General features: G+C 44.3%; 1 protein-coding gene across 4 annotated transcripts in view; it reads left to right on the top strand.

The window, feature by feature from the left end:
* Pkc53E (Protein C kinase 53E) overlaps window positions 1-25,000 on the top strand; it is a 668,331-nt gene that overhangs the window by 446,145 nt on the left and 197,186 nt on the right. For all 4 annotated transcript variants that reach the window (XM_070100587.1, XM_070100586.1, XM_070100584.1 and 1 more), the window contains exons 4-5: window positions 9,490-9,604; window positions 17,509-17,637. In XM_070100587.1, coding sequence (XP_069956688.1) covers window positions 9,490-9,604; window positions 17,509-17,637 — 244 coding nt within the window. The remainder of the gene's footprint in view (window positions 1-9,489; window positions 9,605-17,508; window positions 17,638-25,000) is intronic.

The raw sequence follows: 25,000 nt of genomic DNA, 5'->3' as shown, positions 1-25,000 counted from the left end.
AAGGGATATGAGCTTTTCTTTTGGATCTTCCTGAAGCTTATCCATAGATACTTCTGGGCCTCCCTTAACGTTTAGCGCATCTTTATGATTATAGTAGTTCTCATTGTGCGCGTCCCGCGTCTGGGCTGCTGCAATTGCTCTGTGTAGTATAAGTTTCTTCTGATGAGGGCCTCAGTTGGAGGTCGAAATATATAGTCCTTTATTTTTTTAACCCGGTGTCCTCGTGGGGTTGTACTCCCATGGGTCCCAGTTTTTACCAGTCTCCTTATGTCTTGAGGAAATCGTAATAACACGATTGGAAACGAACCACAGAACGGGTGGAATTTGAACCCAGCTGGCCGAGTACTAACGCACTGGCCTGTGAATTTTAGTACTTGCATGCCATGGGTTCAAACTCCCACCCGTTCCGTGGTTAAAGTCTGCTATCACTGCTGCTGCTGCTGCTTGTCTCTGTGTCACTGTCTTCAGTATGAAAATCATCGTCTTGTTTTGATCATATTCCTTTTCTTGGCTTTTTATTTGTTGTTGAAGTATCACTTTCACTGGACATTACAGTACAACATGTATAATCTATGTAATTTATGAAATCCTGGTTTCTCACCTTAATTACTAGTTGTCAAAGGTACTTGTTGACAGACACGTTGCCTGTGGTGTATGTATGGTGTACGTATATTTATGTATTTGTATGATATATATATATATATATATATAATATATATATATATATATATATATATATATATATATATATATATATATATATATATATATATATATATATATATATATATATATATATATATATATATGCTCTTCCTTTGTTTTTTGTTTGTTTTCTTACTATTTGTTGTGTGTTTCTGCTTGCATCTTGCACTGTTCAACAGTGTCATTCATAAATGTCGGCTAATTCAAGATTAGCACGGAGTTCTAATGTCATCTCCAGTGCATGCACACATCTGTATTGTAATGCTGTTAACTGGTTTAATTCTTGGTTTAATTCTCTCTCTCTCTCTCTTTATTCTCCTGCTCTACCACATTTGTTTGCCAACTTCAATTTGAGCAGTCTTTAGATGCTTTAAAGTGAATTAATGCTCGAACGAGCAAGTGAGTAATTGCCTAATTGTTTTTGCAGGGGGTTGAGTCATGGCTCCTACCCGTCATCTTTTAAATCTTATTGACTGGTTACACTGAGCATATAAATGTTTTTTAGTTTCAGCTAGCTGAACAGTTACTATTATCATTTCCTTCGATATTCCTCTATATCCATGTGCTTCCCATACCACCCATTAAGTGTACTCGTCCTTACCACCCATTAAGTGTACTCGTCCTTACCACCCATTAAGTGTACTCGTCCTTACCACCCATTAAGTGTACTCGTCCTTACCACCCATTATATATATCGCTCTAATCACTTGTTAGATGCATCATCTCAGTCTGGCTGTCCATTCAGTGTATGAAGTTTTTCACCCATTGTTTGTATCGTGTCTCCCTTACCATCCATTACATGTCTTGTTTGCTCAATGTGCGTCTTTTTTCCCTTTAAAATTGCCCTAGTTGTCACTTGTCTTTTAAACAATCCCTTTAAAGGTTACAATAGATAAAGGATAGGTATGTAACCTAGTGAAAGTTATTGGTAAAGTAAGGTGTATGTAGTAGCACCTGCTACCCCTGTGTACCTGCCTGCTTACCTGCCTGCCCACCTGCCTGCCCACCTGGTCTAAGTTGTAACATCGTGGATAAAATCATTTACAAATGCACCTTGAGGGTAAGTGCCTTATTCTTTAATTTTTTTAAACGTATTTCTTGTTATTCCTTCTCACTATTCTGAAGCTGCTCTTATTGCGTCTAAACGTCGTAAGACTGAGTTATTATGTTCGTGACTGTTATACTGAGCAAGTTTTGCTGTCTTCCTTCTCTCGTTCCCTCAAATTTACGAGCATGGACACTCTTTCTCCTGGACATACCCGCGCCAACACCTAGTATTTTCTGCGAGGTCCCAAGTGGAAAATGCTGTCTTCACTCACCGTCAACGTTCTCAATCTTTGCAGTGATCTTTGCAGTCTTCTTACTACTGTTGTTCTTAAGGGGCAATGAGTTCCCCCGTCGTCTAATACGATGTTCATTTTTACACTATAATCGACCTTGTCTATAATTACTATCACATTTACGTTGTTTCGTAAGATGAAGTCCAGGATCTATCCTTAATTCATGGTATAACTTAACAAATCTTTGAGGACAATTGTGTTGCAGAGCTTTGAGCACAGCTCAGACCTCTGCAACACAATTGTTCTCATGTCAAGTTATACCATGAATTAAGGAAAGATCCTGGACTTCACCTTACGAAACAGACAAAGAAAATGCGATAGTAATTATAGACAAGGTGGATTATATTGGAAAAATGAATATATTAGAAGACGGAGGAACTTGCATACTGCTCAACACTTGCTTGCCTGACTCAGTCTACGCTGTATTAGGTTACAGAACACACTACACCTTTTTATGACTCACGAAAACGTAATAACAGGATTGTAAACTAGTCACAGAACGGGTGGGTATCGAACGTATTACAGGAGAGCTCTAAAGTTCACAGGGTAGTTAGCACTGGGACCTGAGTTTTAGAACTCTCCTACCATCGGCTTGATCCCTGCCTGTTCTGTGATGTGATTTACACCGTTTTATCTGTAACAGCTCTTGGTCCAAATTCTCCCTCCCTTACTGCCTCACTAATCTTTTCTGTCTCACTTTCCTAGTATCAACTTGGACAGCTTGTTGTTGGTATTCCTTTAGCAACTTGACCTGGTTTTCGTACCAACATTGATCTGAATACTTATTTTGACCTCTCTTGCCACGTTCACTCTCATAATATCACTGACATGTCTACCATTCTCTTATCCTTGTTAAGTTTTTTTTTTACAAGATTCTTCACCTTCGTCGCTAACAGCCTGTCATGACCTCTCTTAAATTTACTGGCGACATTGTTGCCTTTCCTGCTGACAAATGCTATTTAAAAGTTGTCCTTGAAAGCGAGGATTGCCTCCTGGAGCTCTGATCCTTTCTCTCTCTTGTACTTAATCTTCTCGTCTCCAGTGCTCTGGATAACACAGAGAGAACTTTCTGCTCACACTCAGAACTCTCTCAAATCTTTGCTCCTCTGGCATTGATCTAGTCATTTACTGACCTGGACTCTCCCTCTGCCTTATTTCTGTGGTCTTCCTGAAACTCATCAAGGTAATGTTCCTCATAGACTCATCATTTCCTTCAGTCGAGGCTTGTCTATCAATCTTTCTCCGTTTATCACGTTTAAAAAAGAATGGAATTATATTTCACTTCCTTGATATTCCTTGTCCATCGCTGTGCTAAGTTTTCATTCTTAACGCAAGTCTGTGTACAGTAGCATGTGCGTTCATTACTTTTGTTACTGTGTATCATTTAAGCGTTTTTGTTTCTTTTCCCGGGTTTTTCCACATCTGTGTTCATTCATTTCTCGACTCTGAAATGTTCATACTTCAGAGTTCATGGCTGACCTCCCAGCTCATAACCTCCACCAACTCTCTGGAGTACTTTGCCTTTCGTATATATCGGATTTATAAAAAAAAACATTAATAACACCCTTCATCCTCTTGATATTAAGTTTATCTTTCGTCAAAATACACAGAGTACTCGGGTTAATCATTCTTCCCCTGAATTACCAATACACTGGTTAATTTCAAAGCAATAACAGTATAGAATACTGTCTCCAGTTTCAGTCTTTCCAAATATCCTTTGCATTGAGGTGATAAAATTGGCTCAGATACTTAAATAAAGCACAAGATGGTGATCAGATAGAACGATGGGAACATGTCAGAGACCTGGGAGTAATCATGTCGACTGACCCTTCTTTCAAAGAACACAATAAGGCAAACGTCACTACAAGAAAAATGATGGGATGGATAACGAAGACATTCGGTACAAGGAAAATCGTGCCAAAATCGCTTGTGCTCTCTCTCGTTTTGAGTGTTCCAGATATATTAGAACTGGCACAGATACAGAGAATGTTTACCGCCCCCATAGAACTAATAAAGCACTTAAATTACTGGTAACATTTAAAGGGCGAAATATGTACTGCTGGAGCGGGGAGGTAAATATATGGTAATATTTACGTGGAAAATACTTAAGTGCCTTTTTCGAATTCTGCACACTGCCATAACATACTAAGAGTGAGAGATACGGGAGGAAGTGTAAATAAACTCGGTGAAAAGCAGGGGCGCCGTAAGCACGATAAGAGAACATTTTATCAACATCCGTGGTTCCAGGGTTTTCAACATCTTAGCAGAAGATATCAGAAACACTGTTGGAACAAGTGGAGAAGTCTTTAAGAGGAAAATGGACAAGTATTTTCAGGTGCTAGATTAACCAGGCTGTGATGGGCATGTGAGCGAGCGGGCCGCCAGCAGCAACAGTCTGGTTGACCAGGCAAACAGCAGACATCCTGTTCCAGAGCTGGGCTCTTCGAGTTGGGAAAACTCGGGAAATTCATCAAAGGTATGTAAAAGATAAAGATACTGGTTGTCGAAACCTCTTGAAGATAAAGATACCCAGGTGTTGTACACAACCCGTACATAGGAGAGAGGAGCTTACGACGACGTACACATATGTATCCTCAATACATTGGTGACACTGGCCGCTAGCTGTGATAAACAGTGAACACAAGAGTAGTGTTGTCTCTGGCATACGGAACTACTATTATGTCAGAGACCACAGCTATCCCACCATCCGCTCCTGTGCTGAAGCTACTCTATCTGATTTCTAGCCCTGTGACTGTCAGTTTTCTAGCCCGGTGACTGTCAGTTTTCTAGCCCGGTGACTGTCAGTTTTCTAGCCCGGTGACTGTCAGTTTTCTAGCCCGGTGACTGTCAGTTTTCTAGCCCGGTGACTGTCAGTTTTCTAGCCCGGTGACTGTCAGTTTTCTAGCCCTGTGACTATCCGTTTTCTAGCCCTGTAACTATCCGTTTTCTAGCCCTGTAACTATCCGTTTTCTAGCCCTGTAACTATCCGTATTCTAACCTCGTGACTATCAGTTTTCTAGTTTTTATGGACGCGGTCTTGTTAAACCGAACCTTAACACACATTCCTAAAATGAATCTTGATTCTTTTTTATTTTTGGTTTGTTGACACTAGCCATTACATGATTACTTTTTGTAGTCCTCAGACCACGTCACTTGACCTGGCTGGCTTTCTCCTGGCTTTCCTTCCTGACCTGACTGGCTTTCTCCTGGCTTTCCTTCCTGACCTGACTGGCTTTCTCCTGGCTTTCCTTCCTGACCTGACTGGCTTTCTCCTGGCTTTCCTTCCTGACCTGACTGGCTTTCTCCTGGCTTTCCTTCCTGACCTGACTGGCTTTCTCCTGGCTTTCCTTCCTGACCTGACTGGCTTTCTCCTGGCTTTCCTTCCTGACCTGACTGGCTTTCCTTCCTGACCTGACGGGCTTTCTCCTGGCTTTCCTTCCTGACCTGACTGGCTTTCTCCTGGCTTTCCTTCCTGACCTGACTGGCTTTCTCCTGGCTTTCCTTCCTGACCTGACTGGCTTTCTCCTGGCTTTCCTTCCTGACCTGACTGGCTTTCTCCTGGCTTTCCTTCCTGACCTGACTGGCTTTCTCCTGGCTTTCCTTCCTGACCTGACTGGCTTTCCTTCCTGACCTGACGGGCTTTCTCCTGGCTTTCCTTCCTGACCTGACTGGCTTTCTCCTGGCTTTCCTTCCTGACCTGACTGGCTTTCTCCTGGCTTTCCTTCCTGACCTGACTGGCTTTCTCCTGGCTTTCCTTCCTGACCTGACTGGCTTTCTCCTGGCTTTCCTTCCTGACCTGACTGGCTTTCTCCTGGCTTTCCTTCCTGACCTGACTGGCTTTCTCCTGGCTTTCCTTCCTGACCTGACTGGCTTTCCTTCCTGACCTGACGGGCTTTCTCCTGGCTTTCCTTCCTGACCTGACTGGCTTTCTCCTGGCTTTCCTTCCTGACCTGACTGGCTTTCTCCTGGCTTTCCTTCCTGACCTGACTGGCTTTCTCCTGGCTTTCCTTCCTGACCTGACTGGCTTTCTCCTGGTTTTCCTTCCTGACCTGACTGGCTTTCTCCTGGTTTTCCTTCCTGACCTGACTGGCTTTCTCCTGGCTTTCCTTCCTGACCTGACTGGCTTTCTCCTGGCTTTCCTTCCTGACCTGACTGGCTTTCTCCTGGTTTTCCTTCCTGACCTGACTGGCTTTCTCCTGCTTTCCTTCCTGACCTGACTGGCTTTCTCCTGGCTTTCCTTCCTGACCTGACTGGCTTTCTCCTGGCTTTCCTTTCTGACCTGACTGGCTTTCTCCTGGCTTTTTTTCCTGGCCTGACTGGCTTTCTCCTGACTTTCCTTCCTGACCTGACTGGCTTTCTCCTGGCTTTCCTTCCTCTCCTGACTGGCTTTCTCCTGGTTTTCCTTCCTGACCTGACTGGCTTTCTCCTGGCTTTCCTTCCTGGCTGGCTTTCTCCTGGCTTTCCTTCCTAACCTGACTGGCTTTCTCCTGGCTTTCCTTCCTGACCTGACTGGCTTTCTCCTGGTTTTCCTTCCTGACCTGACTGGCTTTCTCCAGGCTTTCCTTCCTAACCTGACTGGCTTTCTCCTGGCTTTCCTTCCTGACCTGACTGGCTTTCTCCTGGCTTTCCTTCCTGACCTGACTGGCTTTCTCCTGGTTTTCCTTCCTGACCTGACTGGCTTTCTCCTGGCTTTCCTTTCTGACCTGACTGGATTTCTCCTGGCTTTTTTTCCTGGCCTGACTGGCTTTCTCCTGACTTTCCTTCCTGACCTGACTGGCTTTCTCTTGGCTTTCCTTCCTGACCTGACTGGCTTTCTCTTGGCTTTCCTTCCTAACCTGACTGGCTTTCTCCTGGTTTTCCTTCCTGACCTGACTGGCTTTCTCCTGGCTTTCCTTCCTGACCTGACTTCTGGCTTTCTCTCTTCTCTCGCTCGCTAATTTATAGTGAGTCAGGACAGACCGAAACATCGTCTGAATTTTTCTCTTCAAATTGTCAATTGTAAACTAAGGTGAGTTGTGTCCAGGTGAGTTAATATTGTACCAGGGTAGTAAATTTTTGTGTCCAGGTGAGTTGTGTCCAGGTGAGTTAATATTGTACCAGGGTAGTAAATTTTTGTGTCCAGGTGAGTTGTGTCCAGGTGAGTTGTGTCCAGGTGAGTTAAGAGGCGGATTATATCATAAAAATCATTCACTAGAGGGAGTACTGGAGACTCGATCCTCCGTTCGCCTTGATATCCAGGAGTAGACATTCTTCATTCTTGTGTTTAATAAATATTTGTGGCTGTGGTTTATAAGTCTGTAAACCAGGCTGGTGTTTTATGTATGATTCCTGTTTTATTTCATATATTTTATTTTTTTTTGACAATTTTTGTATTTATGAAAGACGTTGATAATTCTCTTTTCGATTACTGATTCCCTATTTTCGTTGTTTATTCTCCATTTATCTATTTCTGATGTTCCCCATTTCCGATGTTTATTCTCCGTTTATCTAATTTCCATGTTGCCCATTTCCCTGTTTCTGATGTTCATTCCCCATTTCCTTATTCCCTGTGTTGATTTCTTTCTGTTGTCGATGTTTATTCTTTCGCATATTTTTAATGTTATTCATTTGCATGTTTGAGATGTTTATTCCCCATTTCCTCTGTATTTATTCCCTATTTTTCCCGATGTTTATGCATCTATTCTCGACGTTTCCATTTCATTTTGAAGTTTATTCCACATGTGATTATTCTCGATGTTTATTCCCCATTTACTTTTAATGTTTATTCATTTCGTTATTTTAATCCTATTTGCGTATCGATGTTTATTCCCCATTTTTTATACTTTACATTTTCTCTATCGATGTTCCCTATCGATGTAATGTTATTTCCCTAACGATGTTCCCTATTTTTCCCTATCGATATTCATTATTTTTCCCTATCGATATTCCCTATTTTTTCCCTATCGATGTTCCCTATTTTCTTTAGAACTTGTTTGAATATCGATTTTTTATAATTTTTATAGTTTGCCTTGATTCGCATTTCGATGTTTATTCCCATTTTTTCTTGTGCATGCCGTTTTCTTTAACCTTTTTTTTCGGTTATTTTGCATGTCTTTCTCTGGACTCGTCTGTGCATCGCCGATGTTCACGTTTGTTACATATGTTCTTCCCTTGTTCACCGTTTTTTTTATCGTGCTATGTTGAATGTTATTCCCTTGTTTATCTCTCTATATCTTGTTATACAACGTGTTCTTGTTATTCCCTTGTTCACCTCTCCATATGTTATACTGTGTGTTCTTCCTGTTATTCGCTTGTTCTCCTTTATATCCTGTTATACTGCATGTTCTTCCTGTTGTCCGCTTAATATCCTGTTATATCGCATGTTCTTCCCGTTCTCTCCCTGTTCACCGCTGTACATCCTGTTATATCGCATGTTCTTCCCGTTCTCTCCCTGTTCACCGCTGTACATCATGTTCAATGATACAATAATTTTAATTTTCCGTCAAAAATTGTGTTATTGTGTTGTAAATTTTTTACTTATAACAACAATTGTTCTCCTGCACACCGCTTGTGTTTATTATCAATTAATACATTCATAAACATTATGTTTTATATTAATGCATTTTCTGTTTTGAATGTTAAAACACGTACTAACTAAAACATGTTGTTCTGTGGTTAATGGCACGTGATCGTGGTGGTTAATGGTCAATTATGTTGTTGCTGGGCTTCGCTGAATGGTTAATGTGTGTGTGTGTGTGTGTGTGTGTGTGTGTGTGTGTGGTTGTGTATGTGGTTGTGTATGTGGTTGTGTATGTGTGTGGTTGTGTATATGTGTGGTTGTGTATGTGTGTGGTTGTGTATGTGTGTGTGTGTGTGTGTGTGTGTGTGTGTGTGTGTGGTGTGGTTGTGTATGTGTGTTTGTATGTGGTCGTGTATGTGTGTGGTTGTGTATGTGTGTGGTTGTGTATGTGTGGGGTTGTGTATGTGTGTGGTTGTGTATGTGTGGGGTTGTGTATGTGTGTGGTTGTGTATATGTGTGGTTGTGTATGTGTGTGGTTGTGTATGTGTGTGTGTGTGTGTGTGTGGTGTGGTTGTGTATGTGTGTTTGTGTGTGGTTGTGTATGTGTGGGGTTGTGTATGTGTGGGGTTGTGTGTGTGTGTGTGTTTGTGTGGGTGTGGTGTGTGGGTGTGTGTGGGGTGTGGTTGTGTGTGGGTATGCTTGTGTGTGTGTGTGGTTGTGTATGTGTGGGTGTGGTTGTGTATGTGTGTGTGTGGTTGTGTGTGTGTGGTTGTGTGTGTGTGTGGTTGTGTGTGTGTGTGGTTGTGTGTGTGTGTGTGGTTGTGTGTGTGTGTGGTTGTGTGTGTGTGTGGTTGTGTGTGTGTGTGGTTGTGTGTGTGTGTGTGTGTGTGTGTGTGTGTGTGTGTGTGTGTGTGTGTGTGTGTGTGTGTATGGTGAGGGGTACAGCAAGCTGATAACCTAACACACAAGTGGTTCGAGGCTTCTTACACTACCCCAACCTTCTGTGATCACTGTGGTTCCATGATGCATGGTGTGTGGAACCAAGGAATGAAGTGCAAGAGTGAGTACTACCATACTACTACCATAATGCTGCCTTCACACTCAAATACTGTCTTGACACCATGACACTACCACCTCTAACCATACCACTACCATAGTAGGATTACACAACCACCATACTAGTGTGATGTTACCTTACTACCATACTTGTACGTGATCAAGGGAGCAGCAGCAGTAGGATGAAGGGACGTGCCTCGATGTTACTGCAAGGATCTTCATCCAAGGAATTGGAGCTTCTTTCCCTTAGATCAACCCATTGAATAGATTAATCCATATCCATCTACCATTATCCATCTACCATATTTCCTTACCCAGTCCTTGTTTTTTACGCAATCTTTCCTATCTTATTCTGCCCTTCTTATGCATTCCTCCCACCTGTGATATACCTGTGGCCAGTTTCGATGGTTTTTCTGCTCTACCAGCCCTGTTTTTAGCCATGCTTGTCAAGCCAGGCTGTTGCTATTATAACAGCCTCACCAACAAGAAACGCCAAGTGGTACTAAGTGGCGAGTTATGTGGGTGGCGAGTTATGTGGGTGGCGAGTTATGTGGGTGGCGAGTTATGTGGGTGGCGAGTTATGTGGGTGGCGAGTTATGTGGGTGGCGAGTTATGTGGGTGGCGAGTTATCTGAGTGGCTAGACTTGATCAGGGTTGCTCAGGGATCGGTGTTGCCACAACTCGCATACTGAGCCTTATGACAATGTTTCGGTCCGATTTGCCCATTTAAAAGTCAATTTCGTGTATTGTTCCAGTCACTGTATTGTGCCCCTTTGTTCTTTAAGGACCTTGAGGTAGAGCGGACATCTTAAATAGCAAAATTCGTGGATGAGACAACAATTTGAGAAAATGCAGCGTGTTATGACCAGGTTGTCGCCGTGGTCGCAGACCTGGAAGATGAGTTTGTGTGACAAGTAATGCATAATGCATATAATCTCTAGAATGGCAACAAATTAACAGCAACAAGAGAATTAAAGAATATTGAAGTCATCATAAGCAACCCATGTCAAGAGTACCAAACAGTGGTTGTCTGTGAACAGCATAACACTGTCTCTCTGTGAACAGCATAACACACTGCCTCTCTGTGAACAGCATAACACACTGCCTCTCTGTGAACAGCATAACACACTGCCTCTCTGTGAACAACATAACACACTGCCTCTCTGTGAACAGCATAACACACTGCCTCTGTGAACAACATAACACACTGCCTCTCTGTGAACAGCATAACACACTGCCTCTGTGAACAACATAACACACTGCCTCTCTGTGAACAGCATAACACACTGCCTCTGTGAACAACATAACACACTGCCTCTCTGTGAACAGCATTACACACTGCCTCTCTGTGAACAACATAACTAACACGGTGCTAGAGTTCGTGGTTTGACACTTCTACAAAACACCAGGCACCATAAAACTACAAAACACCAGGCACCATAAACCTACAAAACACCAGGCACCATAAACCTACAAAACACCAGGCACCATAAACCTACAAAACACCAGGCACCATAAACCTACAAAACACCAGGCACCATAAACCTACAAAACACCAGGCACCATAAAACTACAAAACACCAGGCACCATAAACCTACAAAACACCAGGCACCATAAACCTACAAAACACCAGGCACCATAAACCTACAAAACACCAGGCACCATAAACCTACAAAACACCAGGCACCATAAACCTACAAAACACCAGGCACCATAAACCTACAAAACACCAGGCACCATAAACCTACAAAACACCAGGCACCATAAACCGAAGGTAACTGGTAATAAACAAAAGAATCTAAAGTGGGTAAGTGGTAGCAGAATTGGGGTTACTGTATACACAGACCAGGCTTCGAGTCCCTATCCATGCTTTTGTTATTCATATTGCCTTTCTGTAATGCGCTTGTTACATCGCATCTTTAATATGCTGTCCAGTTTTGATCTCCAAATTACATAAAAATATTAAAATATACTGGTAAGGGTAGAAATGAGAAGGGCAGCTAAGTTTGTACCATCACTAGGAGCACTGAGTCCCATGGCTAGGTTGGTAACACACTTGGCTCACATACTGATTGTCCGTAGTTCGATCTCCGGCCGGGTGGAAACGTTGGGCATGTTTCCTTACACCTACTGCACCTGTTTATCTAGCAGTAAGTAGGTACCTCGTTGTTAGTCAACTGGTGTGGGTGGCATCCTGGGGGATGGTAGTATACATTAGAGTCAGGCTTTGAGGTGAACTGAGGTAGGATAACAGCTTATTCTGTAAAATCGTTCTGTAAAAAAAGAGAAAAAAAGTCTCGTGACTTCATTTTCTCTCTTAGTAAACTGAGGCTACAACGAGATCTCATTCAAACCTTCAAAGATATGGTAGTTTTGAAATTTGAAACTAATTTTATACCCTAATGATCTATTACTAAATGAAGGTTTGTGAAAAATATGACGATGTCTCGTCTTAAGTTATATAGATAATTCTCAAAATGGTTCCAGTGAGATACCTTTAGAAAGCCTCGTTTGATTGGCTTCAAAATATCACTATTTGAAGTGTAAAGTGAATCATTAACTTGAAACTGTGGAATGGAACTCAAGAGTGTCTAGTTACCACACTAGCTTGTGTTAAGATTTTTACATGAACACAATTTTAGCGGAGTGGAACAAGCTACCTGCCGAGGCTGTAAGGGCGAAGACAATACAGTAATTAAGAAGCAGCGGAATAAGCACTTTGTAAATATACGAGTGTCCAAACTGTGGTCAGTGGTATCTGGTTATTCCCGTCCACTGCACCAAAGTATGCAGAAGTAAGACTAGTGATAACTAGAACTAGTGATAAGTTGAACCACTGGTACACTGCTCTGTGAGTGACAGTGGAATAATAGGACTAGTTACAGTAGCAACTGAGCCAGACAATAGAAGTTCTCGGTAGACCTGCCTTCCATCCACTTTATATCTCCTTTGAATTCAGTACTGTTTTTCAATATTGTGTGTTATGCTTTTTATCTTGATCTTACTGAAGTAACCTGGAACAATAGTGAGAGTTACGTAGATTTGTACCAGAGTTTCGAGAAGGTGAGGTTAATGACAGTAGAAAGGCTATTCCAGACACCATTAAGAAAAAGGAAGATTAAAGTTGGAAAGAGGTGTTCCTTCTACAGATGAAGATAATCACAGAACTTCTCGGGAATGAAGAGAAATGAGAAGAAAGGAGAAGCAACACTGGTTAAAGAAATGGAAAACACTGAACTCGCTGAATAATTCAGAATCCAGCAGAGACAGAGGGATCAAAAACTCATTAATGAAATTGAAAGAAACTTAAAATACTTTTCTGAGATGCAAAATCCAGGGTAAACACAAAGTATTAAGCTCTTGCTTGAAGGAGATGGAACCTACACTGACGAAAACAAAGAAGTGAGTGAAACACTAAAGTCACAATACGACGAACCGTTAGTCACTGAAATTATTGATAACCCAAATGATTTGTTCATGAATGAGACTCAAAATTGTAAATATCTCCATAATTTCTAATATTCTCGAAGAAAACTCTGATAGCATTCCCAGGCCAAGCTGTCCCAGGCCAAGCTGTCCCAGGCCAAGCTGTCCCAGGCCAAGCTGTCCCAGGCCAAGCTGTCCCAGGCCAAGCTGTCCCAGGCCAAACTGTCCCAGGCCAAGCTGTCCCAGGCCAAGACTCTCGGAATTCCACATTCTTCATAAAATGCGAAACACACTCATAAGCCTAAAATATATGAGGACGGAAACTGAACACAAGAGTCATCCCACAGTCATTAAAGAAATCCATAAAGGAGGCAGTAAAGCAGTCGTACAAAAAAATTAAAGACGCTACTGACGTCTCAAGTTATCAGAATCTTTGAGGAAGCTTTAAGAAGGAAGATTGCTAAACACATGGATCCACAACAGTTGCACAACCCAGAGCAACACGGTGTAGAGCAGGTCGCTCCTGCCTCTCACAGCTACTGGAGCGTTACAATATGGTCTTCAAAGCCCTGGAGGTCAAAATGCAAAGGTATCTTACACAGACTATTCAAAAGTCTTGGACAAGTGTGACCGTTGGGGAATTGCATAAAAATAATAACTAGAAAATTGGACAGATGGATATGTTTTCCATTTCTTTAATCAGTGTTTATTCTCGTTTTTCATTCCTGGGTAGTTCTGTGATCATCTTCAACTGTACGTTGTATAGCCCTTGTGGCTTAGCGCTTCTTTTTTATAATAATAATCTTCAACTGTAGAGGGAACATTTCTCGCCTTCCAACTTCCATCTTCTCTTTCTTATTGGTAACTGGAATCTGGAACATCTTTGTCATGGATCTCATCTTCTCCAGACACTGATGCAGATCCACGTAACTCACACTATCGTCGCAGCTTATTTCACTAAAGTCATCGTTTATGCTAGAGTTAATATATATTGTTTATGAAAATGAATTTGAGCACATTGATAAGTGTTGTGTTACTGAAGTACAGTGCTCTTGCAAGTCAAGAGAAAAAGGGGGAGTATAGGCAAGGAAGGAAGCGAGTGTGGGCGAGAAAGCGAGGAAGAGTGGCCAAGAGAGACGGGGGAAGAGGGCGGATAATATTGTGTGTTTGAGGGAGAATTTATAGGAGACTTAGGGAGGAGGAGGAGATTGTAGGGAAAATTATGAGATTAGGGAGGAGTGAGGAGGGAGAGAGAGGAGTGAGGAGGGAGAGAGAGGAGTGAGGAGGGAGAGAGAGGAGTGAGGAGGGAGAGAGAGGAGTGAGGAGGGAGAGAGAGGAGTGAGGAGGGAGAGAGAGAAGTGAGGAGGGAGAGAGAGGAGTGAGGAGGGAGAGAGAGGAGTGAGGAGGGGGAGAGAGGAGTGAGGAGGGGGAGAGAGGAGTGAGGAGGGGGAGAGAGAGTGAGGAGGGGGAGAGAGGAGTGAGGAGGGGGAGAGAGAGTGAGGAGGGGGAGTGAGGAGGGGGAGAGAGGAGTGATGAGGGGGAGTGAGGAGGGGGAGAGAGGAGTGAGGAGGGGGAGAGAGGAGTGAGGAGGGGGAGAGAGGAGTGAGGAGGGGAGAGAGGAGTGAGGAGGGGGGGAGAGGAGTGAGGAGGGGGAGAGAGGAGTGAGGAGAGAGAGAGGAGTGAGGAGGGAGAGAGAGAGGAAGGAGGGAGAGAGAGGAGGAGGAAGAGAGAGGAGGGAGAGAAGTTCAGTGCTGTTTCAAGGATTTTCTGACCCGCATCAGTTTTTAGCTAAAATGTAAATACATATATACAACTTAAAAAATAATATAATATGAATTTGGCTACGTTTCCCATCAAAGGCAATTGTAGCAGAGAATCTCAGTTGAGAGGGAGGGTTAGGGGAGGGAGGATTGAGGGAGAGTGAGCGAGGGAGGGAAGAGCAAGTGAGGGAAGAGCAAGTGAGGAAGGGAGGGAAGAGCGAGTGAGTGAGGAAGGGAGGGAAGAGCGAGTGAGTGAGTGAGTGAGGAAGGGAGGGAAGAGCGAATGAGTGAGGAAGGGAGGGAAGAGCGAATGAGTGAGGGAGGGAGGGAAGAGCGAATGAGTGAGGGAGGGAGGGAAGAGCGAATGAGTGAGGGAGGGAGGGAAGAGCGAGTGAGTGAGGGAGGGAGGGAAGAGCGAATGAGTGAGGGAGGGAGGGAAGAGCGAATGAGTGAGGGAGGGAGGGAAGAGCGAGTGAGTGAGGAAGGGAGGGAAGAGCGAGCGAGTGAGTGAGGAAGGGAGGGAAGAGCGAATGAGTGAGGGAGGGAGGGAAGAGCGAGTGAGTGAGGAAGGGAGGGAAGAGCGAGTGAGTGAGGAAGGGAGGGAAGAGCGAGTGAGTGAGGAAGGGAGGGAAGAGCGAGTGAGTGAGGAAGGGAGGGAAGAGCGAGTGAGTGAGGGAGGGAGGGAAGAGCGAGTGAGTGAGGAAGGGAGGGAAGAGCGAGTGAGTGAGGAAGGGAGGGAAGAGCGAGTGAGTGAGGAAGGGAGGGAAGAGCGAGTGAGTGAGGAAGGGAGGGAAGAGCGAGTGAGTGAGGAAGGGAGGGAAGAGCGAGTGAGTGAGGAAGGGAGGGAAGAGCGAGTGAGTGAGGAAGGGAGGGAAGAGCGAGTGATTGCGGCAGGGAGGGAAGAGCGAGTGAGTGAGGAAGGGAGGGAAGAGCGAGTGAGTGAGGAAGGGAGGGAAGAGCGAGTGAGTGAGGAAGGGAGGGAAGAGCGAGTGAGTGAGGAAGGGAGGGAAGAGCGAGTGAGTGAGGAAGGGAGGGAAGAGCGAGTGAGGAAGGGAGGGAAGAGCGAGTGAGTGAGGAAGGGAGGGAAGAGCGAGTGAGTGAGGAAGGGAGGGAAGAGCGAGTGAGTGAAGAAGGGAGGGAAGAGCGAGCGAGCGAGTGAGTGAGGAAGGGAGGGAAGAGCGAGTGAGTGAGTGAGGAAGGGAGGGAAGAGCGAGTGAGTGAGGAAGGGAGGGAAGAGCGAGTGAGGAAGGAAGGGAGGGAAGAGCGAGCGAATGAGTGAGGGAGGGAGGGAAGAGCGAATGAGTGAGGGAGGGAAGAGCGAGTGAGGGAGGGAGGGAAGAGCGAGCGAGGGAAGGAGGGAGAAGTGAGTGAAGGAGAGGGTGATGGGAACGAGAGTTTGGGAAATGGTAGGAGAAATGGATAAACATAGAAGGAAAGAGAGACAAGAGATGAGAGAAGTGGAGAATAATAAAAAAATAAATGAGGGAGATGGAGAAACATGGAAGAAAAGAGAGGTGGAAGAAGTGAAGAAATATAGAGAACGAAGGAGAACAAACAGTAAAAACAAAGAGATACGTGGAAGGAAGAAAGTGGATAAGAGGTAAAAGACAGATGAAGGGAGAGGAAATATTACGTGAATTATGAAGGAGCCAGGGAGATGGAGGAGTGAGGCATGGAGATGGAGGAGGGGCAGGGAGGCATGGGGATGGAGGAGGGAGGGAGGAAAAGAAGGAAGGAAGACAGGCAGGACCATATAAGAGAAGACACAAATAAGGGCCAGTAAAAGCGAGCAGCGTTAATAAGAAGGATTTACGAAGACAGAATAAGAGGAAACTCGCAATAAAGGCTGCGAATGAAATAAAGAAGAGATAATAACTTCTAGACAGTTTCGGTGTTTGAGAGAAAATGTTGAAAAGTTGAAATGAGACAAGTTTTACAATCACAACACGGGCGAAACATCGCCAGATAGCCTCCTCGGTTGAGGAAGCTGAGAAATTGTTAGGTTTCTCAACATGTATTTTAGAGACAGTATAAACATTTTATTTGCACCGATGTTTCGATCAATATAATGCAAGAGAGATGTAGCTCCAAGTTCTTGGATCAAGAGCCCTTCACCAGCATCAAGGTACCCCCATTGAAGATGTCATTATTTTTGTGTTTGAGCCAGTGCCTGTTGTCCTTGTTTAAGAGCGTTGCGCCCGTCCTTGCCCGTGTTTAAGAACAGTGTTCCCTTCCTTGCAATTTCTTAATAACAGTGTTCCGTGCTTGTGATTTTTCGCTTCATGGGATGTGTTCTGCCTGTGATTTGTGTAGTATCCTAACCAAAAACATTCCAACCACAATCGTGAATCCTAAAGTCCCTTCCAACCACACTCGCGAGTCCTAAAGTCCTTTCCAACCACACTCGCGATTCCTAAAGTCCTTTCCAACCACACTCGCGAGTCCTAAAGTCCCTTCCAACCACACTCGCGAGTTCTAAAGTCCCTTCCAGCCACGTTCGTGAGTCCTAAAGTCCCTTCCAACCACAATCAGACCCACTACCACACAAGTAAAGGTGGAACCATGCCATCGACCAGAGGGCACTAACCCATAATATCTTTTCTCTGCTTGTAGAATGAACGTACAGAAGAACGCGTACTTATCTATGATTTGTTCTCTCTTCCAGCTAATATGAACGTGCACAAGAACGGCTACTAACTTCCTGTTGTCTCTCCCCGGCAGCTTGTAACATGAACGTGCACAAGAGGTGCACAGAGAGCGTGCCCAACCTATGTGGGTGTGACCACACTGAGAGGAGAGGAAGGGTAGAGCTGGTCATCAGCTGCCAGGGTAACAAACTGACTGCTGAAGGTAAGTCTCCATCTGGGCGAAACGCTGGCAGCAGCACCAAGTCTTTAACCATGTTTCGCTCTCCCTGAGCGAAACGTTGTAGTGAACGCTAACGTTTTGTAGTTTTTTGTATTTATTTTTTATGAATTCCTTGTTTTTTTTTTCTCTGAGCACTTAAGTGCGTGATTGAAGTTCCTCTTGATCTGAGTCACCTGTGGGTACTCCTGCAAGTCACCTGTGGGTACTCCTGCAAGTCACCTGTGGGTACTCCTGCAAGTCACCTGTGGGTACTCCTGCAAGTCACCTGTGGGTACTCCTGCAAGTCACCTGTGGGTACTCCTGCAAGTCACCTGTGGGTACTCCTGCAAGTCACCTGTGGGTACTCCTGCAAGTCACCTGTGGGTACTCCTGCAAGTCGTCTGTGGGAACGCCTTCCAATCGCCTGTGAGAATTTCCAATCACCTGTGGGAACGCCTTCCAATCACCTGTGGGAACTCCTTCCAATCACCTGTGGGAACTCCCAGACACATTTGGGATCTTCATTTAAATGTTCCCTTGCAAATGCTGGACACACGTTCCACTAACAAAGACTAATGTGAGGCCAAAGGCAGAAGACTTCACAGAAAGTTACTGAACTACTTTACAGACCACAGTGACTACAGACCACAGTGACTACAGACCACAGATGACAGAACGAGGAAGATATAATAAACAAAGTCGCCTCGAGAGAAGAAACAGAGGTAATTCAGATGTCAACAAAGTGTCAGTGATCCAGGGAAGATAACATGATCATCAACGGTAACAGATTGCAACTTATTAGATGTGGTAAGAAAGATGGTATAGAATACCCACAAGTTGATGTGCAACACTTGGGTATGTTCTGAAGATTTTTCGCCAACCAATGGCTTTATCAATCCAAGACTAAGGTGGTGAACACCAAGATTTAGGGACTGATAACCTCGTTATTATCGTGTTGAATTGATAAAGCCACTGGTTGGCGAAACGTCTTCAGGATAAGGATACCCAGTTGTTGCACGTGTCTTATTCATCAAGCATCGAAAAAGTGGACGAGATAAAAGCCGGCAGATCACGCTATTTTGAAAGGAATACAGAAGATCCGGGAAACATTGTCAGATGATCTTAAGTTTATAAAATAAACGAAGTTACATTTATGAAGTTGAAAAATGGCTGCCTAGGTTGTATGAACCTTCAAAATGGCTGCCTGGGTTGTATGAACCTTCAAAATGGCTGCCTGGGTTGTATGAACCTTCAAAATGGCTGCCTGGGTTGTATGAACCTTCAAAATGGCTGCCTGGGTTGTATGAACCTTCAAAATGGCTGCCTGGGTTGTATGAACCTTCAAAATGGCTGCCTGGGTTGTATGAACCTTCAAAATGGCTGCCTGGGTTGTATGAACCTTCAAAACAAGTGAAGTCACGCCAGTAATTATTTTTTCCAGATCACTTTTGTTTACACGTCTGGAATATTATCCTGTGCTCACACGTCTGGAATATTATCCTGTGCTCACACGTCTAGAATGTTATCCTGTGCTCACACGTCTGGAATATTATCCTGTGCTCACACGTCTGGAATGTTATCCTGTGCTCACACGTCTGGAATGTTATCCTGTGCTCACACGTCTGGAATGTTATCCTGTGCTCACACGTCTGGAATATTATCCTGTGCTCACACGTCTGGAATATTATCCTGTGCTCACACGTCTGGAATATTATCCTGTGCTCACACGTCTGGAATGTTATCCTGTGCTCACACGTCTGGAATGTTATCCTGTGCTCACACGTCTGGAATGTTATCCTGTGCTCACACGTCTGGAAAATTATCCTGTGCTCTCACGTCTGGAATGTTATCCTGTGCTCACACGTCTAGAATGTTATCCTGTGCTCACACGTCTGGAATATTATCCTGTGCTCACACGTCTGGAATATTATCCTGTGCTCACACGTCTGGAATGTTATCCTGTGCTCACACGTCTGGAATGTTATCCTGTGCTCACACGTCTGGAATGTTATCCTGTGCTCACACGTCTGGAATGTTATCCTGTGCTCACACGTCTAGAATGTTATCCTGTGCTCACACGTCTGGAATGTTATCCTGTGCTCACACGTCTGGAATGTTATCCTGTGCTCACACGTCTGGAATGTTATCCTGTGCTCACACGTCTGGAATATTATCCTGTGCTCACACGTCTGGAATATTATCCTGTGCTCACACGTCTGGAATGTTATCCTGTGCTCACACGTCTGGAATGTTATCCTGTGCTCACACGTCTGGAATGTTATCCTGTGCTCACACGTCTGGAATATTATCCTGTGCTCACACGTCTGGAATGTTATCCTGTGCTCACACGTCTGGAATGTTATCCTGTGCTCACACGTCTGGAATATTATCCTGTGCTCACACGTCTGGAATGTTATCCTGTGCTCACACGTCTGGAATATTATCCTGTGCTCACACGTCTAGAATGTTATCCTGTGCTCACACGTCTGGAATATTATCCTGTGCTCACACGTCTAGAATGTTATCCTGTGCTCACACGTCTGGAATATTATCCTGTGTTGACAGGGTCATTCAGGCAGGAGTGCTGTCTAAGCTACAGATATATGCTGGTCATTTATTGCCCATGCTTAACAGTTCACAAACGGGCGAAATTATTTACAAACATTATCTCTCAGTCCACAGCAGGATTCCAACCTGCAAACTCGGCATTAGAGTACACAGTACTTTATCCACACAACTACACTCCAGAAGGCTGTGTGGATAAAGTACTTTGTACTCTGATGCCGAGTTGGTAGGTTCGAATCCTTCTGTGAGCTGGAGATTATTGCCCATAAAGTCTCGACAAAATGCTTAGTGCCGGACACATCTCGAGGCACTTGCAATGTACTCTTTGGAATAGAGAGGATAAAGATGCAATACTGCGTCGTGAGAGACTCGAACCCAGGCATCTAGGTCAACATGGAGTCGGAAGCCAAGAGCCTGAGGCCTTATCCACTGCTCCACTATGTTTAGTTACGTTAGGTGGTCAGCAGGAACGTTGGTTGTGTCCTCCTAGCACCAAAAACATTCTGGGTGGTTGTGTGGTCCTGCGGGCAGCTATTAACAACAGCCTGGTTGACTAGGCTGTCAAGGCAGGAGTGTGGCCTCAGGCTTGGCAGCTAGGGTACAACCACGGTGGAAACCAGTCACAGGTATGATACAGGTATCTTTCTCTTCCTCTCTTACATTACACTCTTCCTCTCACATTATCTATATTTGTTTCGTCTCTAGTTCATAATTTTCTTTGTTCTTATTTCTCTTCCCCCTCGTTTCTTTCTCTTTCCCTACTCTTCTTCTTTCCCTGTTCTTCTTCTTTCCCTGTTCTTCTTCTTTCCCTGTTCTTCTTCTCCCCTGTTCTTCTTCTCCCCCTGTTCTTCTTCTCCCCCTGTTCTTCTCCCCCTGTTCTTCTCCCCCTGCTCCTCTTCTCCCCCTGCTCCTCTTCTCCCCCTGCTCCTCTTCTCCCCCTGCTCCTCTTCTCTCCCTGCTCCTCTTCTCCCCCTGCTCCTCTTCTCCCCCTGCTCCTCTTCTCCCCCTGCTCCTCTTCTCCCCCTGCTCCTCTTCTCCCCCTGCTCTGCCCTGTACAGCTCTGGCAGCTAATCAGTCTCCACTTACAACTGTAGAGGCCGACAGAAATTAATTCCTTCTTGGTAATGAGTACTCGAGCTGGATATGAGAGATAGAGAGATATAGAGAGAGATATAGAGAGAGATATAGAGAGAGATATAGAGAGAGATATAGAGAGAGATATAGAGAGAGATATAGAGAGAGATATAGAGAGAGATATAGAGAGAGATATAGAGAGAGATATAGAGAGAGATATAGAGAGAGATATAGAGAGAGATATAGAGAGAGATATAGAGAGAGATATAGAGAGAGATATAGAGAGAGATATAGAGAGAGATATAGAGAGAGATATAGAGAGAGATATAGAGAGAGATATAGAGAGAGATATAGAGAGAGATATAGAGAGAGATATAGAGAGAGATATAGAGAGAGATATAGAGAGAGATATAGAGAGAGATATAGAGAGAGATATAGAGAGAGATATAGAGAGAGATATAGAGAGAGATATAGAGAGAGATATAGAGAGAGATATAGAGAGAGATATAGAGAGAGATATAGAGAGAGATATAGAGAGAGATATAGAGAGAGATATAGAGATATAGAGAGAGATATAGAGATATAGAGAGAGATAGAGATATAGCGAGAGATAGAGATATAGCGAGAGATAGAGATATAGCGAGAGATAGAGATATAGAGAGAGAGAGAGAGAGAGAGATAGAGAGAGAGATAGAGAGAGATAGAGAGAGAGAGATAGAGAGAGAGAGATAGAGAGAGAGATATAGAGAGAGAGATATATATATATAGAGAGAGAGAGAGAGAGATAGAGAGAGAGATATAGAGAGAGAGATATAGAGAGAGAGAGATAGAGAGAGAGAGATAGAGAGAGATAGAGAGAGAGAGATAGAGAGAGAGAGATAGAGAGAGAGAGATAGAGAGAGAGAGATAGAGAGAGAGAGATAGAGAGAGAGAGATAGAGAGAGAGAGATAGAGAGAGAGAGATAGAGAGAGATAGAGAGAGAGATAGAGAGAGATATAGAGAGAGAGATAGAGAGAGATATAGAGAGAGATATAGAGAGAGATAGAGAGAGAGATAGAGAGATAGATATAGATAGATATAGATAGATATAGATAGATATAGAGAGATGGGTGGGTGGGTGTGAGGCAGGAGGAGTGAGGAACGTGCGTGAGTGTGTGTTTCCTGAGCGTTGAGCTCTGCTAATCTGACTAAGTACTTGTTAAACACACACACACACACACACACACACACACACACACACACACACACACACACACACACACACATACACACACACACACACACACACACACAGAGGTATGTGAGGAGCTCAACACGAGATTTAAGGAAGTATTTACAGTAGAGACAGGAAGGACTCTGGGGGGACAGACCAGATGGGGACACCAACAAGGAATACACCAACAAGTGTTGGACGACATACATACAGATGAGGAGGAGGTGAAGAAACTGCTAAGGGACATCGATACCTCAAAGGCAATGGGACCGGACAACATCTCTCCATGGGTCCTTAGAGAGGGAGCAGATATGTTGTGCGTACCACTTACCACAATCTTCAACACATCCCTGGAAACTGGGCAACTACCTGAGGTATGGAAGACAGCAAATGTAGTTCCCATTTTCAAAAAAGGAGACAGAAAAGAGGCACTAAACTATAGACCTGTGTCATTGACGTGTATAGTATGCAAAATTATGGAGAAGATTATCAGGAGGAGAGTGGTGGAGCACCTGGAACGGAACAGGAGTATAAATGCCAACCAGCACGGATTCACGGAAGGCAAATCCTGTGTCACAAACCTTCTGGAGTTTTATGATAAAATAACAGAAGTAAGACAAGAGAGAGAGGGGTGGGTTGATTGCATCTTCTTGGACTGCAAGAAGGCCTTTGACACAGTTCCTCACAAGAGATTAGTGCAGAAGCTAGAGCATCAGGCGCATATAACAGGAAGGGCACTGCAATGGATCAGAGAATACCTGACAGGGAGGCAACAACGAGTCATGGTACGTAATGATGTATCACAGTGGGCACCTGTGACGAGCGGGGTCCCACAGGGGTCGGTCCTAGGACCAGTGCTATTTTTGGTATATGTGAACGACATGACGGAAGGGTTAGACTCAGAAGTGTCCCTGTTTGCAGATGATGTGAAGTTAATGAGGAGAATTAAATCTGATGAGGACCAGGCAGGACTTCAAAGAGACCTGGACAGACTGGACACCTGGTCCAGCAAATGGCTTCTCGAATTTAATCCTGCCAAATGCAAAGTCATGAAGATAGGGGAAGGGCACAGAAGACCACAGACAGAGTATAGGCTAGGTGGCCAAAGACTGCAAACCTCACTCAAGGAGAAAGATCTTGGGGTGAGTATAACACCGAGCATGTCTCCGGAAGCACACATCAATCAGATAACTGCTGCAGCATATGGGCGCCTGGCAAACCTGAGAACAGCATTCCGACACCTTAGTAAGGAATCATTCAAGACACTGTACACCGTGTATGTCAGGCCCATACTGGAGTATGCAGCACCTGTTTGGAACCCGCACTTGATAAAGCACGTCAAGAAACTAGAGAAAGTACAAAGGTTTGCAACAAGGTTAGTTCCAGAGCTAAGGGGAATGTCCTATGAAGAAAGATTAAGGGAAATCGGCCTGACGACACTGGAGGACAGGAGGGTCAGGGGAGACATGATAACGACATATAAAATACTGCGTGGAATAGACAAGGTGGACAAGGACAGGATGTTCCAGGGAGGGGACACAGAAACAAGAGGCCACAATTGGAAGTTGAAGACACAAATGAGTCAGAGAGATAGTAGGAAGTATTTCTTCAGTCATAGAGTTGTAAGGCAGTGGAATAGCCTAGAAAATGACGTAGTGGAGGCAGGAACCATACACAGTTTTAAGACGAGGTTTGATAAAGCTCATGGAGCGGGGAGAGAGAGGGTCTAGTAGCAACCGGTGAAGAGGCGGGGCCAGGAGCTAGGACTCTACCCCTGCAACCACAAATAGGTGAGTACAAATAGGTGAGTACACACATACACACACACATACACACACACATACACACACCACACACACACACACACACACACACACACACACACACACACACACACACACACACACACACACACACACACACACACACACACACACACACACACACACACACTCTCACTCTCACTCTCACTCACACTCTCACTCACTCTCATTCTCACTCTCTCTCACACACTCTCTCTCACTCTCACTCTGGCGTTGTCCTCACTTCCTCTTTCCTCTCGCTCCCTCTTTCCTCTCATAGGCAACAGTTAGGTATCTTTAATCCGAAACGTTTCGCCTACACAGTAGACTTCTTCAGTCGAGTACAGAAAGTAGACAGGAGCAGTAGAGATGTGAAGACGATGTAATCAGTCCTTCACCCTTGAAGTCGAAGAATTAAGGTTGTCAGTCCCTCAGCCTGGAGAAGCGTCCTGTTCCACACTCTGAAACAATGTTTGTGTCTGTCTTACCAACCTGTCGGTATTATATACCATTTTGATATTCACTCTTTCCTCTCACACCGTCTTTAAGGAATCCTAAACTAAGGTGACACAGACTAAAGACAAGACGTGTTAAGGAAGAAGGTTGCAGAATGTCTTAACATCCCACAAACTGTCACCAGCCAGTAAAGAAACTCTGCCATGATAAACGAGTCATAAAACAGAAAATAAAATATTGATGGCGGTCACCAGG

The sequence above is a fragment of the Cherax quadricarinatus genome, chromosome 73, assembly GCF_038502225.1.
Source record: "Cherax quadricarinatus isolate ZL_2023a chromosome 73, ASM3850222v1, whole genome shotgun sequence".
NCBI classification, from domain to species: Eukaryota; Metazoa; Arthropoda; class Malacostraca; order Decapoda; family Parastacidae; genus Cherax; species Cherax quadricarinatus.
The sequence above is the reverse complement of the archived record's forward strand: the minus strand, read 5'-3'. Positions and strand labels throughout refer to the sequence as shown.